The 19,622-nt window shown below is 41.1% G+C and overlaps 1 protein-coding gene across 1 annotated transcript in view; it reads left to right on the top strand.

Moving 5' to 3' along the window:
* The window catches only part of LOC104346162 (collagen alpha-1(XV) chain), a 149,223-nt gene that overhangs the window by 97,108 nt on the left and 32,493 nt on the right, over positions 1 to 19,622 (top strand). The window contains exons 16-24 of the mRNA XM_086472481.1: positions 854 to 922; positions 1,688 to 1,732; positions 4,126 to 4,161; positions 8,278 to 8,340; positions 9,244 to 9,279; positions 9,373 to 9,456; positions 15,511 to 15,576; positions 17,456 to 17,491; positions 19,067 to 19,129. Coding sequence (XP_086328607.1) covers positions 854 to 922; positions 1,688 to 1,732; positions 4,126 to 4,161; positions 8,278 to 8,340; positions 9,244 to 9,279; positions 9,373 to 9,456; positions 15,511 to 15,576; positions 17,456 to 17,491; positions 19,067 to 19,129 — 498 coding nt within the window. The remainder of the gene's footprint in view (positions 1 to 853; positions 923 to 1,687; positions 1,733 to 4,125; positions 4,162 to 8,277; positions 8,341 to 9,243; positions 9,280 to 9,372; positions 9,457 to 15,510; positions 15,577 to 17,455; positions 17,492 to 19,066; positions 19,130 to 19,622) is intronic.

The following is a 19,622-nucleotide window of genomic DNA, read 5'->3' as shown; positions in this document are numbered from 1 at the left end:
TGATGAGCAGCAACAGTCATAAACTGAAACAGGGGAGGTTCTGACTTACTTATAGGTAAAACACTTTTCACCTTGACATCAGCAAAGCATTGGAATAGGTGCTTGGAGAGAATGCAGAACCTACATCTCTGGACCCGAGGGGACAAAGCCCTGGGAAACTTGACTTGAATTCCGTGTTGACACTGCTTTTAATGGGAGGTTGGACTAGTAGCCTCTGAGATCCCTTTCAACGTAATTAATTCTAAAATTTTGTGATAACATTTTTTCTCTGCTCAATTTCAGCAAACTGTATTTTAGACAGGAGTTCAACATTCAGCTGTGAGAATTAGGAAGGACCTTTATTTCTGGATAATGATTGCTGCTCTTAACAAACTGCCTGCAAGTTCTCCCTGCCTTAAATCAGCTATGTAACCCTTACTAGTCATGATACTATTTCAGTAGCCAGGTGGCAGGTAAATGCTAAACAGAAAACTACTGCTGCAACACGCTTAAACATAGCACATACTTAAAACTGTGATGCTGACTCACTTCTGCCTGATGCTGTCCAGCCTGAAGTGCAGGACAAATGGTGTCAAACTGGCAAGATTGTAAAGACCAGAGTTTCTGTAAGGAAGACCAACATTCCCTTACCACATTTGAGTGGAGCCTATTTCCAGAACATCAGGCACTGGTCAAAAATTTGTTAATGAGAAAAGACAAAAATATTTGTGTTCAGTAACTTTCCAGTATTTTACAGGACTCCAGAAAACAGATTCCAGAAAACAGCTGGGGGGAAAAAAAAAAAAAAAAAAGAGAGAGAGGAAAAAAAGAAGATAAATTGTTAAATGCTGTAGCATTTTTTCTTTTCCATTAGGACATGGAAGGATCAGGTAGTGTTGGCCTGTTAAGTGAATCCAGAATTCCAGGATCAAGAGGGCCAAAGGTAAGTGGATGTTTTGGGGGAGGGGAATGTTGTTTGTTGCTGGGTTTTTTTTCAAAAACAAAAGTGTCCTCCTCTCTGCTTTTTGGTAACACATAGCCCCAGTAAGCTATGGATTAGAGTCACTGCACTGCGCTGGATTCCATTGCTCTAGAATGACATTACAATAACTCTGTCCTCCAAAGAATCTGAATGGTATTTCTCTGATACCTGGTTAGCTGATGAATTTTAGATTCTGCTCTGGTATATTTTTGAGAGATTAAATGATGATATAGGGCTTTTTTGTATTATCCATCTCTGTATTTCTTGTTTTACCCTAACAGATGCCCTTCTTGCACATGAAGATGGATTACATATACTTTAAAACCTAGTAAGACAATGCCGTGTTGCCTCTAAACTGGTAGTATATCTTAATTTTAGCCAAGGAGGCAAATTTAAAAAAATTTAAGCAATTGGAAGCAATCCCTTGCAACAAATGCACACGGGCAACTTTATTTCTAATATTTTCTAAAAATACGTATAGTAACAAGATTAAAGTTGTCTTTGTAAGAAGAAAGGTCTTCAGATCTTTGGATGATAATATGAAGTGAGTCAGTATTTATTAGAACAACAAATCTAAAACAATGCTTACATTTCTTTACTCTCTGTTGATACTACTGGTCTCAAACATTGTTTTTGTAACTTGTGGTTATGAATTAAGTTTTTTCTGAGAAATGTTATTATGAAATGTTATGTGGATTTACCACTAAATTCAGTGTAATTTTATAGGGTTCTGCAGGAAGACACGGACCGCGTGGGCCATTAGGACCAAAGGTACCCTATGTAACAGGGAACACCTGAAAGCTAACCTGTTTTGCTTTGGCATATAATTTTTATTTCCGTATTCCCAGCATTTGCCTTAACAAAACAGCTTTTGTTTAACACTCATATACTGACTAAGTATGGGACAAATTTTTTTCACATTTACACCGGGTATCCACCCAGAATGTGTACTGATAGAACTATTTCACATCCGCACCAGAACAGTGAGTAAATACCAGCTGGGCCGTTACATTCCAAGGCACTCGGTGTAACACAGCATTTTCGTTTAATTTTTTTAGGACATTTGGCAGTTTCTCTTTGTCACTCATTTATACATCATTCTGATTTTCCCAAGAGTTTACACGCTTACAAGCTGAAAAGAGAAATTTGCAGAAAGAGACCTTCTGGTATGATCCCAGAAAGTGATAGGAAAACATTCTGGAAGGTGCTGAGGGGAGAATGGAGATGTCATGACTACTTTGCCTTGGTTTTGATTTGAGCTCAGTCATGACTGAATTTTTCCACTTTGATGCTGCTATTGGTTAAGTAACCCATGAGGACAAAAGGGAGAGGTGAAAAAAAACGGAGGAAAAAAGAGCAGATTTGCAGAATGGGGCCTTAGACAGGAGGAAGCTTTTTCTAATCCCGTGCAAATCTCAAGTACCACTGAGGTTAATAGTACAGCATGACAACACTTTTCAGCACTTTAAATGTGGTGCTGAAGAAATGTAAAGTCTTCATTAGTGTGGGAAATGACAGCAACACTGAGAGAGCAGGAAATGGAAAACAATTGGTGGAGGCCCCCATTCTCCCCTCCTAAAATTTACACCTGAACACACACAACAGCCACCACTGACTACTCGGAAAGCACATCACCAGCAATAACTGCATGCATCTGTTTCAGGAACAACATCAACCAAAGGTCCAGCAAGTCCCCTATGTCTAGAGCCTGTAGAGCTCGGCTCATAGGGCTGAAAAATGTCCCTCCATTGGGTACTAGTCCTGCTAATGCTGGAGGACAACATGACTCACGGGGGAAAAAATCAAGTATTTGCACAGCACGTGCTAGTGAACACTAGTGCAAAGAACTGGCTAGAATAAGCGTGCTCTCACATGATGCTGCTCTATGGACTCGAGTAGGTGCCAGGTCCCTATGCTGAAGACACATTTTCTGTTAAAAACTTATTCTCTGCCCTTAACAAGAAATTTTGTTTCTAAAATATTATGGAAATACTGTTTCATGAAGGCTTCAGAACTGGAGGTAGCATGATTCCTAGGATTTAGTAACTGGGCTGGGCTTGAAAAGATAGTCATAAACCTTGGCCAAGAGACTCCATCACCACCTACACTAAGATTTTAACTGTTTAATCTTGAGCCATTCAACCCCAAGATCACAGAGACACAGAAATGAGCATACTATTGCCTGACATCTTACAAAATCAGGTACACTGCAGCAAAATTAATATAAAATGGTTATAACACTATCATTCTCATGGGGATGAATTTTACACCCACTTTTCATGGTTATAAATGACTTCACTAGGCAACAGTGGCAAAATACAACAGCCACCCACTTCCAAAAACCAAGAGCTAATGCATCATGAGGCGTTTACAGTATAGTTATGTTTCTTGCATCCTTCATCTTTCAAATACCCCAGAGCAGTAGAGCTGTCACAGAAGGCCTGCTGTGATTAAACTTTCTTCTCTTTCCTAGCAAGTAGGTAGAGATCCAAACACTGCTTTCACTTCTATTATTATTAAAAATAGTCTTCATGCATTCATGAGTATAAGCACTCCTAAAAGACAGTAAATATAAACATAGCATTTGAGGCAATAGCTGTATCTCCTTGCTGATTTATTCCTGTTTATATTCTCTATCTCAAATGAAATAAGTTAAATTGCGCGTTTTCTGTCTGTAATAAAATCAAGGAACCATGTCTACTCAGAGCTAGAGTACTGAAGAGTCAGGCCCAAATGTGGAATAGTGGCTGGGTAGATGGGGAGAGCAGTAGTGTGGTGAGGCTGAGTTAACCATGGTGAAGGAAGATGGTGGGTCATTTGTGGGGGCACAAGGTCATTGTGGCATTGGTAGGTCTGGGGAGTGTTACTGCATGCTGATTTCAGACACCAAAACGAAGGTTCAGGCATGTGGCTTGGTAGATACTCAGCAAAAATAACGTGTGATGATCAGAAACTAAGATATGGGTGGCAACTGGGAGGTTAAATCCCCAGAACCAATTCATAAATGTATGCTGAGCATCACTTTACCAAAAATATGCCCTATTTTTGCTAATCACTTGATTCCATTCAGTCTCTTTGTTTGTAAGGAAAGTAACATACATGTTTAAACCCCTTGTAGTGTCAGTTCATTTTGATAATTGAGCCCTGCTGTGTTTCCATTTCAGGGAGAAAGAGGCAACATTGGTCCACCAGGTTCAAAGGTGGGAAGTTCATTTAACTTGATCTAAAACCTCAGTCATTTCTTCCTCTTAGTTTTCTTTCTTCTCTCAATGCACTCAGGACAATCAACATTTCTCACTCTGTCAGCATATTAAAGCCCAGGGAGGCTTCTCTGGAAAAACAGAACTCTTTCTCAGTTCAACAGGGATTATCAGGAGCCAGCGTAACCTGTTGCTTAAGACATCTATTTAAAATATGGTTAAAATTGCATTTTAAACCCTCTGGTACAGGATGCCATAGGGTTTTGTGAGTCTGTTTACATTTTCACCAGAACAAAACCGAAAATCAGCAAAGCTTGTATAAAGAACTGAGTTCCACATGCCCCACTGCTCCTTAATAGCAGGGTGTGTAGCTAGTGCCCCACACCAGAGCACTCCCCGCTGTGACACACATCTGTGGTACAGCAGCAGATTCACGCCATGTTGTGCAGAGGTCTCAGGAGCCACACATGGCCCCAATCCATTTTCAGCACAGAGACCAGTGCTGTTGCTTATTTCTGTGCTAGAACCTGCCCATCGTCCTGCAGCCAGGCTCCTCCTAACCCACACCTGGCCACTTGGGGGGTACAAGGTTATAGAATTGGTGGTTGGAAGGGCCACCAGTGCTCGTCTAGTCCAATGCCACACTCAAAGTGGTGTTACCACCAACACTAGACCACATCAGCAAGTGCTTTGTCTCACTGAGTCTTAAATAACTCCAGGGAGGTTCCAAAAACTCTGTGGGTATCTTGTGCTGGTGCCTCACTATTCTCTTTGGTGAGACAGTTTCCCTAATGGGCAGCCTGTTCCTCCCAAGCTGTAATTTGTCCTGGCTGTCTGACTCACCCCATGCACCAGCATGCAGCCTAGACCTGCTGCTCTGGATCAGCACATCTTCTAGACAGGGAAACCTGCTGGTTTACACTGTTTTTCCCAATGGTCGTGCTGAAAGGAACGGAGCTGGAGTCCCTTCTTTTCTCTCCAATCTTCCCTATCATTAACCCTGTCTGTTCTGCTTTGGACTCCTCTTGGAGCCTACCCCAAAGCTTCTGTTTGTGTATATGCTCCTTTTTGCCAGTCCCTGCCTGACTTGCACGCCTTTCGCAGGGATATGCCAGCAGAGGGTGGTGCTAGGACTCATAGAAAATAAAAGTAAAATTAAAATTTAAAATAACATAAAATAAAAATAAAATAAAATAAAATAAATAGAACAAAAGCATCTCTTGCATTTGGGACAGCACTGAAATCAAGAGTTACTCTGGGAAAAATTATAAAAGCAATTATGAATCTACCCTTCTGCTTGCTGAATATTTACAAGAGTATTATCGCAGTCTTCTAGCAGCATCTGCTTGTTTATTTTTTTTTTTAAAAACGATATAGCAGGACTCTGCTTGCCATAAATTCCATCTGCTGTACATATTTTGAGTGTTGCCATTTCACAGAGATATTTGTCAGCATGATAATTAAAGCTGATACATTGATGCACAGAACGGTCCTTTAACTTCTTTTTAATCTGTTTGAGATTATAGATTATTTTCTTAATTATTATACATACAAGTGCTTTGTTCTGTGGTCCTTGTTCTAGTAATTATTATTGTTGATGTGATAGATGCATTTCAAACACATACGTATTTTGTAAGTGCTATTTAAAAATAATCAATCTATTTCTTTAGTCCTCAGATTAAAAAAGATCTTGGTCCTCTTACATTTGAGCAATGAGCTACATGCCTAAAACACGGAAGCAGTTGGAAATAAGGATGTCTCTGGATACACTATTTAGAGTAAAACTAAAAAAACACCCTACTCTGGATCTTTTCTTCCAAATTAAATTTCATTAGGAAGATCAACTGGCAAAATTACTCTGCATTTGTAATAGTAGGAAGCTGATCAGGTACCAACATGCCCGAAATGACAGCGTTCTGTCGCAGAAATGCAACAAGGTCCAAGGTTATTTCCTCTGCCCAATTACCTTTGCTGCAGATAGATATACAGAATTTTCCACAAAAACTGAAGAAACTTAAGTCCCAAGTACCATTTTTACTGGTCATGTAGGTGCTTAAATCCCAGTAGTTGCTTAGGCACCTAAATCCCGTTAGCATTCAGAGACATCTTTTATCTTGCACTTGTCTATAGAGTGAAAATTAGAGTCCTTCAGGAATTATACTTTATCTTCATAAACTGAGTGTTCATTCCTGAGCCACATACTTTGCTGATCACAGACAAAACCCAGAAATAACAGTAAGAATATCCTTTCCTAATGAATCAGACACATTAAATCCTTTATGCTGGTGGTTCTGTAGAAAGGCATAAGAGGAGGGAGGATTTTGTGTCCTAGGGACTAGTAATTTGAATTTCTTCTATATCACACCAAAAATGTAACAGAAAAGACTATTTGACTTGGGAAGCTTTGAAACTCTGTTGCCTTAAGACACTCCTTTAGAGTGCTAGATTATTCCGAGTGGTTTTATTGGGTTGCATACCTCTATCCCAGCATCCTGTCTCCAACAATGCCAAAAGCGTATGCAGTTTGAGCAGATGCTTAGATGCAATTTGACCTTGTAAGAAGGCAATGATTACATCAGAGTTCTCATGACTGACCTCCTAGACTCCAACTATTTGTGACTCAGGGACTTTCTCAGCTAGAAATGATGTCTGAACCGCAATTAGATCTCTTCAAGTGCAGTTGCTGTCTTCCTTGGAACTCACGCAAATTTCTACATTTTACAAAATCTTGGGGCAAGTTGCTCTGCCAACTTAACTACACATCCCACGAACCTCTTCAGCTATTTTCATTTAATGCCCACTATTTCTTCTATTAGAATCGTGAGTCCTTAACTACTCTCTACTTCTAGAAGTCTACAATATTCTTCCCCCGCCTCCTCATTTGTCCCTTTTCCAAGCTGAAGAGTCATAGCTTACACCATCATGTCTCACATAGAAGACATTCTGTACCTTTCACTATTCCCATTGGCCTTTTCTGATGCTTTTCTAGTTCCACTAGATCCTTTTTCAGATGGAAAATGAGAACAAACCAGCGCACAGAATTCAAGTTATGGGCATACAATAAGTACAAATAGTTGTATAGTAATGTTCTCTGCTCTTGTTTTCCTGTCCTTTTATAATAATTTCTTGTATTCAGTTTATCTTTTTGACAGCTACTGAGCTGACCTTTTAATGAAATTGTCTATGTCTGCTAGACTTTCATGGTACTATCTGCTGTTAAAGTCCAAAAATATTTTCCTGAAGCAGAACAAAAAGTAAGAATCAAACCAGCCTTTTCCTAAAAAAAAAAAAAAAAATCCAAAATGCTTGCCCCTGCCCCCAAAAAACCCAAAACAAACCAACGAAACAAAAAAAAAACCCAAACAAACAAAAAAAAGCACCAACCAAACAAGCAAACAAAAAACCAACAAACCAACCAAAAATAGCCCCATTAACTTAACCAAAACAGGGCTAACCCATCACTTGGATGAATCACTAGGCTGTTCTGTGTCATTTCCTTTGCTCTTTCTTATGACACAGAGAAAAACAGATACAAAAAATGTGGTTCACTCTTTATCTGGTCCTTTAAGAATTCAGTTTTCTTTTACCCATTTTTGTCTGGGCAAACTGCATTACCATTATGGAGTGATACTTCTGTTTTTCCCACAGAATAGAGCAACTGCTCAGATCCTTAGCAGTAATATACAGTCCTGCATTAAACTAGAGCAGGGGCTGTCAAACTTTTTGCTCCACATACCAACTCCCACCTACATTCAGTGCCTCTCCCTCCTCTTCCTCCAGCCTGAGAGTCACTTAACTGAAGGGTGGAAATAACCTGTGAAATGTGTCTTGGGGAAAGCAACAGAATTTACCCTTTTGCTAAGCAGAGGTGGAAGCAGTGGAGAAGAATGATTTAAGCTGCATTAAAAAAAAAAAAATGCTCTGGAGAGGGGGAAACAGCAGGAGGAGTGGAGAGAGCAGATGCCTAACGAGATGATGCTGACTCCATGGAGCCCCACGCAAAACTGCCCTTGGTCCAATCAGAACCATCCTGTGTCCCTCCCGAGAGTGGTAGCCTCCTGCTTGTATGAAAGGGAATACCATTTAGAGAGAATAACAGTATACTTATTGCGGCAGGGAATGCCGGGTACAGATGGAAAACCAGGCTTTCCTGGCGCTGCTGGGCATCCCGGAGACGTGGTGAGTAGGGATGTCATAACCTGCAATCACCTAACATACACTGGCTCCCAAACCTCCATGTTAAGGATCAGTAGGAGCACTAACAGACTTGCTGGCGGCATGCAGAGAGCTGGGCATGGGTTTGTCCTACTCAACCTGCAGCAGTTACCTCAGACACCAAACACAGGAGCAGAGTGGCCCTTGCCCTGGCCTCCCCCAATCAGACAGAAGCAATTCAGGCATCCCCAGAGGTTAGTTCCTGTTCTTTGATGGTCCTTCTGCTTTTAATTATTCAGAAGTCAACTCTGCTTTTAATTAGAGGAAAGCCAACAGGCTCATAGGTGATTTTAATGTGTTTCTCACACTTAAGAGCCGTGAGAAGTGCAGAGCTCTTTATCTGGGAAGTCCCACAGCTTGTCCTCTGCCACCTTCCTCTCACTGGTGCCAGACAAGCTGTCTGCATCCCCAGCACAGCGAGTTGTCATGAGGGACTGAGCAAGCTTATCAACAGCTGCCTGAAACCTGGCTGTTTGGCTCACCTGTGTGCTCCGGCCGGGTCCGCTGGGCATCACGGACACAGCTGAGTTGGTTAAGGCTGAAGAAGGAAGGAGTAGCCAGGAACGGCCAGTTTCAGCACAGTGAAAGAAAGGCTTGGGGAATTAATCCCCAACTAATGAAATGTGGGCCCATTTGCTTCTGATCATCTGTGAACTCTGTCAAACACGCTGGGAAATACTTTTAAACATCAAGTCCTCAGAGGGTCTGAGATGAAACCACCTGGCCCTGCCTGTGGTTTGAGAGAGCTGGGCATCGATCATTCTGCACCTGCGTTCCACTGTTGTGCTTTTTCTGAAGATAGAGAAAGCATGTTTTCACAATTTTCACAATTTAAATCACTTATACTCATTTTTTTATCACATGCAGGGTCCAAAAGGGGAGAAGGGTGACCCAGGACCTCAGGTGAGATTGTGTGGATTTCATTCTTTCTGAGAAACCTGTGTGAAATGTAGTACTTAGTAAATGGGTTTTCCACTTGTAATGCTTTTGAAATAGGGCGAACCAGGACAGAACGGGAACAGTATTGTGGGACCGCCTGGACCACCAGGACCACCAGGACCTATCATAGCAGTACCTGAGGTAAGGGCTTTTGTCAAGCATTAAAATCTCTGTAACTCATCTTACAGAGAAGCGGGCACAAGCTGTTAACAAACTGGCAATTCTGCTGCTGATGTTTAGGTCATGAGTCTACTCCTCCAAGCAAAAAAATCTCTGTATCAAATGGTTTTGTTTTGAAAAGATGAAATAGGAAGGAAAGTAGGTGAATAGCTTGCATACAAGAATTATGGGGTCATATTGAGAGCTTTCTGCGTGATTCTGCAGGTGTTGTGAACATCAGATAAAAAGTCAACAGAGAAATACAAAACTGGGAATGTTTAACAAGGCAAGGCACCTGAGACACAGCAATATGTAGGAGGGAGATACATTGTGGGTTTTGACAGGAGTCCACTATACAGACCAGAGCACTGACTCTGTTGAGGAAGCAACGGCTGAAGTACCAAAGGGTAAAATGCTAGAAGCTCCTAAAAACTGTCCAATATCCGCTAGCTGCATGTCTGTTTTCAGTCAGTTTTGCTTTGTTTACATCAGCCTTTGCAAAAACAATACCGGTTAGCAGTAACAAAGGCTGGAGATTAGGATGAATCCCATTTCAAACTGACAACAAAAATCCATGTAGTTGGCTTGATATGACATTAAGAGCCAGAGAAGCTGTGAGTGGCTGCAGGAAATTCTTCACTTCTGAGAGCTGGAGGTGCCTATAAAACAGCATATAAAACCATAGGAACGCATGTAATGGCAGTAAGAAGCTGCTTATGGTTGCAAAAAGGGAAAATGCCCAGCTGAGAAGTCTGTGTTAGGGGGAGCTGGACACTGACATTATCATAAAGCTGAGCTACACATAACATTTTTTGACTGAAAAAAAAACCCAGGCTTTCACTTAGGCTTCTGCTACTGGTAGCAAATATAGCATAAATTGGTATCCCATAGCCCACGTAACCAGTCCCAAAAGAGCTGGGTTTTCTTACTGAATTTACTGGGTATCCACCCAGAATCCTAGGATGCACAATGAACAGAATTATGGATTCACAGAGATGTTGGTTGGAAGGGGTTTCTGAAGATCCATCTAGTTCAAAGTCCTGCTCAAAGTGGGACTGTCACCAGCTCTACACTTTATCATGTTTCTGTTGGAGTTTCTGGGGTATTCCTCAATAGCTGTGTCAGAAACGCTGATGTACAATCCATGTTCTTTCTCACAGCCCTGCCACAGTGTCACTGTGGGGCCTTAGGTCTTATCAGTGCCTAAACAGCTCAGTTTGAAGTAATAATGAACCTGAATGTGCTGCTCCTTAGCTCCTTAATACTTGAAAAAAACACTGTGAGAGCCTCAGAGGGAGAAATGTAAAAAGATTATTGAAGCTGACGTAGCAAACTAATGACACTAGTTTGCCGGAGGCTGCAGGGCTCCCTACACGTTGTGATAGTCACAGTCCACACGTCTATCTAATGTGTAGCTATGTCTGAAGAAACCTAAGCTGCATCCTCTGAATTCTCCAGAACTTCTGTATGAACTAACTTCACCATGCATTACAGAAATGTGTGGAGCCTGGCAGAAGCTGTAGTGTGCCAGGTGTAATACAAACGCGTACAGAAACCCCTTTCTTTCTCTAAATACCTTGGAATTTCAGAAGTAAGCTCTCTTACAAAGTAGGGTGCATAATATATGTGGCTTTATGTACGTTTGTAGCACACAGGTATTCGGGGGGGTTATAGCAACAGCTGTCTATCTTCATATGCTTCAAATTCTTTATATTTTTAATCAGATGATTTCTCTGAAGACTTGGTATGTTGGATTTTGATTCAGTTGATCAAATGTACATGTGTGTAATTATATGCCTCAGTGTACGATATTGAGTTCTACCTCACAAATGTTTGCATAAGAACAGGACCTTTCATTACTATACATGTGCTGAGACAGAAGATTGAATTATCCAAATACATTTTGTTAACTCAGCCTCTCGCCTCCTGTAGTTTACTTCAGATACGGAAACAAGTACTGCAAGTAGATCTATCAATTGCAGTTGGAATCACAAAACTAAGATCAATACCAGTACCAGCTGCTAGTGGATATTGGCTTTAGGTGGGTAGGGTAGCAGAGGTCAGTTAAGCAATCTGAGTGAACCCCAGGGCAACTAGAGAGATAAGTCCCTGGGTCAGGGGTAGTTCACTCCTTTAACCGTTGTGTAGCCAAAGACAACAATGCTTCTTGGGCTACAGAAGTCCGATGGACTGATCCATCAGAGTTAGGAGGAAGTTTTCTTATGAAGGACTGTGTGGCTACAACTAAACAGATTTTATGCTGCTTGATCAAACTAAAACAAATTAAGGAGCTGCCACAGCTTCAGTGTTATTGAGACATTAAGATTGGACGTGGACAGCCAGGGCTCAGCACTAGGCCTCACTAGTGTCTGGCCCAGAGCACTGAAAGTAGACTTTGGTTTCCTCCTCATTTAACCTGGTCCCTACGTGAACTGAGGGCATTTGGTTCCTTCAGGAGCCACTTCTAACACTGCGAAAAGAGATGATAAGATCAACTGAGGTCTGCAGGGGAACCTCACCACTTCCAGGCTTCTGCAGGACCTACCAGCATCGTGCGTCTCGGAGGCTTGCAGTCCTTTCTGCCTCCTCAGTTTATTCCTGCTGTCGGTCAGGTAGTCTGCTCTGGACTGTCCTGTCTAACAAAAAATATCCCTCAATTTGTTGCTGTTCGATATTCCAAAATACTAAAATCAATATTCCTCATCCTATATTGGTTATTTCTCTCTTTTGGAACATAATGTCTGATACTTTCATGCATGGAATCATGTAAACAGTAAACCATATTAATTGTTGCTATGATTTTATCACTCCAATTTAGTTGGATACAGTACAGAAAATAATGTTGATTAGAGATTTTTTTTAAATTTGAATTTAAAATTTTTAAACAATTATCCGTTGCTGCCAGTGTTGATCCATAGTTTAGGTAAAAGAGCTGAATGAAAGGCCTGGAAGAAGGTTAATGTTGGGGGTATAAAGCAAATGTAAAAAAGTTTTGTGGTTCCTATGTTCTTTCTGTAATTCTAATAAGGGCATATTCATGCCATTTGCATACAAAGCTGAAGGTTTACCTAGAACCCAACCCAGACAATCACACTAAAACCCACTGTTTCTTTCTCTTCGTAACAGCAAAGAAAACATGAAAAACAACGTTGTCCTTATTTTTGTGGTCAGCGCTTTCTGAAACGATTTGATGTGATGATAAGTCACGTTGCTGTTGTTGCGCATTAAAACTTCTTGCACATCCAAAAAGGAAGATAAATAACTATATACCTGGAGCAGGTTGTGAAGGCTGCAGTCTTTTTCTCTAACCATCATCCTTGTGCCCTCTATTTCCCTATCTTCTTCAGCACTGTGCACAGTTTTCTGACTTCCAATCAGAATTTTCCTTTGCAGCTAAACTCTATAAAATACACAAAGTGCCCAATCAGACGCTCAGCAAAGCCTTTGGGATTCTTTCCCTTGGCTTCAATACAGTTTGAACTGAGCCCAAAGAGAATGAATACTGAGTAATTCCACAATGAACAGACAGTGTATACCCAGGGCTCTTGGATTTCTGCCACCAGCTGTAGAGAAAGCAGAACCATTGCAGAAGCAGGACTCTGCTTACTCTCATTAAAGTAACAGCCCATGTCCTGTTCCCTTTCTGGGTCATACAGAGCTGGGAATACAGTGGGACCAATGGCATGGTGCTGCCGAGCAACGCAGCAGAGAGCTGATGCAGGCTGGGGGACGGACACCTGCAGGACTTGAACTGTCTTTTTATTTGACAGTTATTCAATGTTTTTTGTAGTACATGAAGACAGGGAGTAGGTTCAGCACCCAGTAAAAGCAACAGGCTTTAGCTGCACGAATCATGATGCCAACAGGACCTCAAAGTACAGAAAGCTGACCATACGCTGCCATGCTAAGACGATGTGATAGGATAGGGTAGGATATGTGATGTCACCGAGCAGGTATGTCCTCTTTTGTGTCCTCCTTCACATCCCAAGTCAGTAAAATACTATTCAGAGACTTACAAGATAATTGGAAGTGACCTCTCAAAGCAGGGCTAGCTTCAAACTTCATTCCTGTATACTGTATTCATAACAAATGCTGCAAAAGATTGTGATCTGGCAGCACTGATCTGCACATGGTTACAATCACAAGAGACATTCAGATTTCACAACACTTCAGTGATGACATGCTTATTCATGTGCTAAGAGAATCCCTGGCACCTGAAGGCATGCCCTGCCCTGCCCTTTTGAAATTCAGAAGATTGTCGTTATCTTGAGTGGGAATATACTGCTGCACAGGGAGCCTTGTATTGAAAGGGATGTCATGGCTTGCTTGCTAAACAAGTGGACTAGTTGAAGCCTCTAAGGAGATTCAGGACACATTTCTGAATGCAAAACAAGGCTAAACTGTGACACGATAAATGGGACTGTTAGAGTGAAAGAAATTAAACAAATGACAAAAACTGAGTAAGGATCTCTTTTTTCACCTACAACATTTATGTGGAGCAAGCACTTACATATTGTCTCTTCTGAATTGTAATGTATGACCATATGAATAGTATTGGGAACACCTATTTAAACCAGAAAGGTAACCATCTGAAACCAAAATGAAAGCCTAATGACATCAGGACTAGAACTTGACTGGGAGCAGCCAACTTGGGTTTACTAATAGCGATTCGTTCCTGACCAAAATAGTTGCTTGTCTGTGGACAAGGGAGGGGCACTGGATGTTGTACCCCCTGCATTTAGCAAGGCTTCTGATGCAGTCTCCAACAGTCTTGCTATCACCAAACTGATGACCTATGACGTGGATAAGTGGATGATAAAATAGGTGGAAAATTGGCTTAACTGGTGGACTCAGAGAGTTGTGACTGGCATTCATGAGACTGCTTCTGGAGTACCGTGTCCAGCTGATACTGACATAATGGAGCAAGCCCCATGCAGGGCTGTGAAGGCGATCAGGGGGCTGGAGCACTGAGAGAACCAGATCTGCTTAGTCTGAAGGAAAGAAGGCTAAGGAGAGGCTTTGTTGCTGTCTACAACTACCTAATCAGAGGACACAGAGAAGAAGGCAGCACCCTCTTCTTGGAGGTGCATGGCAATATTATGAGGTGTAACAGACACAAGTTGGAACATGGGAAATTCCAATTAGACATTAAGTAAAACCTTTTTACCCTGACAATGCTCAGATACTGGAACCAGTGACCCAGAACAGTTGTGGCATTTCCATTCTTAGAGGTGTTCAAGACTTAGCTGGACAAGTCCCTGTGCAACCTGATCCAATTAGACCTGAATTAAGGAGGGGGTTGGAACAGATTATGTCCAAAGGTCCTTGTCTACCTTCATTTTTCCGATTCTGCGATCAAATTACGCAGAAACGCCGGAGCTAATGCTGAGCTCACTAGTTCCAGGCCAGGAAGCGGTGTAACAGCATTACTGTTGTACTGCTCTGTTCAGGCTTCTCAAGACTTGGAGCTGACGAGCTCCACATCCAAGTGGCTGTACTGTTTGGGGGATCCAAGCTAGTTTCATTGGTTGCAGACGCAGCAGCACGATCAGAGCTGACTTAGGACCCGCTACATGGCACTGCATGGTGAGATGCAGACGTATCCAGAATACAATTGTCACTGCAACTCTACAGCAGGATGAGTGTGGTCAGACAGATTCATCATCTTAGAACGCCAGTGTCGTATTGGCGTATAAAACCTTCATTCTGAGCTTTATCTTAGTGAGGAGAAATTACTTCAGGCTGCAACATTTGCTGTCATAGTTTCCAAATTAAAAAATGAGAGTCACTGAATTAAAGTTTTGAAAGCATTCTGAGATCCTTACACAAGAAGTGTAAAACAAATGCTAAATTTTCTTCTTCCAGATGTGTAACAAAAATTAGAAGTAGACAGCCTTTTCTGTGGCCTTATTTGTAGTTTTCTCCCCACAGTTATAAAGGGATGCTTTAACTGTCTATACATTTCTTAAAATGTATGTGTGCCCTAGGTAATCAATTTGGTATTTGAAATAACCTCTTCCTTAACCATTTTTGTAGCTACTTCTGAATGATACAGATGGAATTTTTAACTTTAGCGGAATTAAAGGACTGCATGGGCCTCCAGTGAGTACATGCTGCTTTATTACATCTTCATTTTTGCTCTCTCTTCAGTGTCTGCTTTTGAATATCAGCTAAAGCTGAGTTTTCTGTTTTATAATTGTGTTCCTGCTAACTTCAGCACTAAGCTCTGTGGAAGTACGTCAGGGCAGAACTGAATCTCTGTGAACAAGTTGATTTCACACATTGTATGAAAAAAAAAAAAAGGAGTTGGCTTAGCTCTGAATCTGAACTGTGTGCACAGAATAACAGAAATGTGGAACTGATGCAAAAATAGGGACCAAGATTTACACAGCATTTCATTTTGTTCTATTCTTGTTTTTCAAGTAATAGAATGTTGGGATATTTTGCTTAGTTATGCTTTAGACTGCAACTAGAAACGCCAGGCTCCTGTGTATGAGTTTAGGCTCACAGCGGTTACAGCTGTGGATGAAAATCTGGAAATTTCATGAGAGAACAACAGACATGAAATTTCAGGTTCTGTTCTGCAGCTGGGAATATAGCTGCAAAATGATTCAGTCAAATATTTGAAATTCTGAATGCTTCTTGGTAAAGATTTCAAAATCCTAGGACTGGATCCAAAGAGATATCCACCTTTTCTAGGCTGTGAAGCCTATTCAAACTTGCCCGAAAGTCTACAATATACTGCACTTTGCAGAATTTTAATCCCCCCAAACAAAGCATCTTACTTCATTGCTAGTTTCATTTGTGGACTGTTGTTTTTGTATTTTATCTGTTTTCTTGTTTATGAGCATAGTTCTCTCCCTCACATTCAATCCCTGATGAAGCAAGGAAGATCAGAATTTGTGTACCTGATAACAGAATTTCACTCTACGTAGCCATAGTTTGGAAAAAAAACATGTATCTTATCTACACATCTGTCCCAAAACAAATATTTACTAAATCCTTCAGTGGACCGGGAAGAAGGGCATTAGCTCCAATAACAGCTTTTAACCTTTTCCTGTTAGCCTAGCATGCCTCTTCTCCACTTGTCATGTGGCAGAACAACATCATGTTATTTTGGCTGCCTCCAGCTGTGCTTATGTCAAAACACCTTCCATGAAAGAGTATTTCAGTATTTCCTAAAGACCCGATTCCCCTAATTGTGGGACAAAATGGGACGCCAGGATAGGATGGGCCCTCTGGTGTGAACTCTGTTACTGCGGGTAGCTGCCGTTCAAGCCTTAGCTGGCAGGTTCTCAAAACAGCATAGGTGAGTGGGCTCATGAGATCGGCAGAAATGCGCTGGGTCGTAATAGTTGTTAGAGTTACAGCCCTGCAGAAAGAATGACAGTTGCAATGGAAAGGCCTTTGACCCTCAGTCTCTGAGCTCACCCTAGCCAGGAAAGAGGGGCAGTCTCACAGTGGCTCAGGTAACACACCCCCAGGCGATCTGAACTAGCACTAAAGCGTCTCTCTGCAGATTCCTCAGTGAGGCAATCTTAAATATGCCCAGCACAAATCCAAACCCATCTTTCTGTTCACAGCCTGTTGCACGCACTGTTTGCTATCCGCAGACAACCAGGAATAAAATGGCAAAGGCAGGAGGGCCACTGCGACCTCTGTGCTGGAGTCTAAAAAGACTCAAATGAGGCTGAATTAGGGTTGTGTGCCTTTCATGTGTGGAAAATGTCACCTTTCTTTGGCCTTTCCTGGATCTGTCCCTTCCGTGTTGGAAAGTAAATGCTCATGTCCCAGAAAAAGAAGCATAGGGCATTGTGGAGCGTTAACAACTTTACCACTGGTTGAATGAAGTTCTTAATCCAGTTTCAGAGCAGTTAATAATCACAAATTATGCAATAGATGGAAAATGCACACTCCACACTCTGTTTTGCAAGTCTGTAATATGTGCTTGTAAGGGAATGGGGTTTCTTGCATTTTGCAGGGGCCAGATGGCAAGCCAGGTCTACCAGGATTTCCTGTAAGTATAATGTTCCTTGGATTTAAGTAAGTATTTTTCAATATAGTGTAATATTTTAAAAAATTACGTTGTACAGAATTTACATGAAGTCTAATAAATTTTGCCATGGGCGACTTTATGGAACCAACAGCTACGGTAGAAATTAACTCTGCTGGAAATGAAGTGTGATACGCGCTGTGATACGCACACCTCGTACTTCTGCTTACCTCAGACTCAGTGCTGTAGCTCGATGCTGAATGCAATTGGCTCTGATGAAAAATTACTACCTAAGGAAAACTCGTATGCCAGGAGAAACAAATGGAACAATTGAACTTCTAAAAGTTATCTTCATATGTACCTGTGCCTAATTTTCATTAGGCTTTTTTTGTCAGCACTACAGAGTCCAGTAAAGCCCTACGAGGCGTACCCTTTTTATTTTACCCTTTAGGAAACATTTATTATTTTTTACAATAACATACCAGTGCCGTCATGGAAGCGTTGCACAGCCATAGTATCACAAGGTGCCTTATACTGTGTTACCTATCTACTCTGCTCAGACTGGCACACCATATAAACATGATCTGGCTTATGACTTCATATAGTTTTATTTATATTGTTTTATTTATATTGTTATATTTATATTTATATAATGTGATAGAATTGTTTTCCCTTGTTATGATTGTTTTACTGCTCAGATGTGTGTATACGATCTCAGGATCCTTTGTTTATTGCCTGAGAATAACTAAGGAGAAAACTAGGAAAGCTGATAAATTACATTGACAACATGCTGGCAAATTGCCCAAAATTCTACAGAAGGTTCTTCACTGAGTCCTGGGTATTGTGGACTGCACAGGAAGCCAAAAAAAGGGGGGAAAAACTCCTTAGAAACACTTTTCATTTGAAAAAGAGCTGATAATTTTCAGAAAGTGATGTAGTGAATTCTTAGACTCTCTGTCACTCACAGAATTTCTACAGACATGAAAATACCGTTCTTGTTATTCCTGGTTTCTGTCTCTTCACTAATGCAGAAATCATGTAGATTTGAACTTAGTGGTGGGTAAAAAAAATACTTCTGAATGCACTTATAATGGAAGATTGTAAAACAAAACGCAATCTGAGCTGAATGCTTTCACCACAGAACAAATACAGAAATTATCTCATTTTCAAATATATAATCTCTATTTCAGATAATTTTTTCTTAAAGTACTGTTAAAAATATAGCTTCAGAAGTTCTGTTGACAATCAGTCTAGCTGAAGTTTGTGGAGGGAAAGAGAATAGAGTAGGGAGGAAGTAGAGACTGAATTTCCACTCTTATTAATGTTTGCGTATTTCTCTTTGTGAATGTGTGTATCATCTACACTGTGATAAACAGCAGAGGTTTTTCGTTTCATTCTTTTTAACAGGTTCTATATGATATTTGTTTTAGGGAATACTTTGATTCAGACAGCACCTTAGTCTTGTAAGAGTTCCTAGATTGCAACCAGAGTGATTCAAGTTCAAGTTTTCCAGTTACGTAAAATTTCATTTAGCAAAATGGCCTAGCTCCATATTGTTATCAAATCTCACCGTGGATTTACGGACTTGGTTTTGCTTAGGGCCCTCAGGGACCAAAGGGCGATACTGGTTTGCCTGGATTGCAAGGACCCAAAGGACAACAGGTAGGAGAAAACGCACCCGGAAAAGTACACGTTGCAAAATGTGTTAGATGAAAGATACTTAGTGGCATTAAAGTTTAATGATTTTAATTTTACAAGGGATTGGGATATTAAAAGTTTTACGTGAGAAATTTACTAAGTGGAAATGGAAGGAGTGCTAAACAAAATACCTTGATATAATACTCCTGAGAGCTAACGTTCCTGCCCCAGTGCTGGCATTCCGCAGTGGGGTATGCACCTATCGGAGTAAGTTTGCATAAACATTAAACATGAGGCGGCCTCTTCTTGCAATTGATTGTCTGTGCTGACACCCTGGGATCCTAACCGAAAAGCCAAATAAAGAGAGATTCATCTTTTCCTTCCCCTTTGGCACAGAGGGCCTTGCCTACAGAATGAAGACCACAGTTTTCCATTCCCAAAGAAAGTATAGGACTTGGGGAGCTCTCTCCTTAGGATCCTTTCTCTTCTTTCTGCACAATAGTGTTTGTTTTGTAGC

This window comes from Leptosomus discolor, chromosome 13 (genome assembly GCF_034619465.1).
Source record: "Leptosomus discolor isolate bLepDis1 chromosome 13, bLepDis1.hap2, whole genome shotgun sequence".
NCBI classification, from domain to species: Eukaryota; Metazoa; Chordata; class Aves; order Leptosomiformes; family Leptosomidae; genus Leptosomus; species Leptosomus discolor.
Note: the sequence above shows the minus strand (reverse complement) of the source record. Positions and strands in the feature narration are given on the sequence as shown.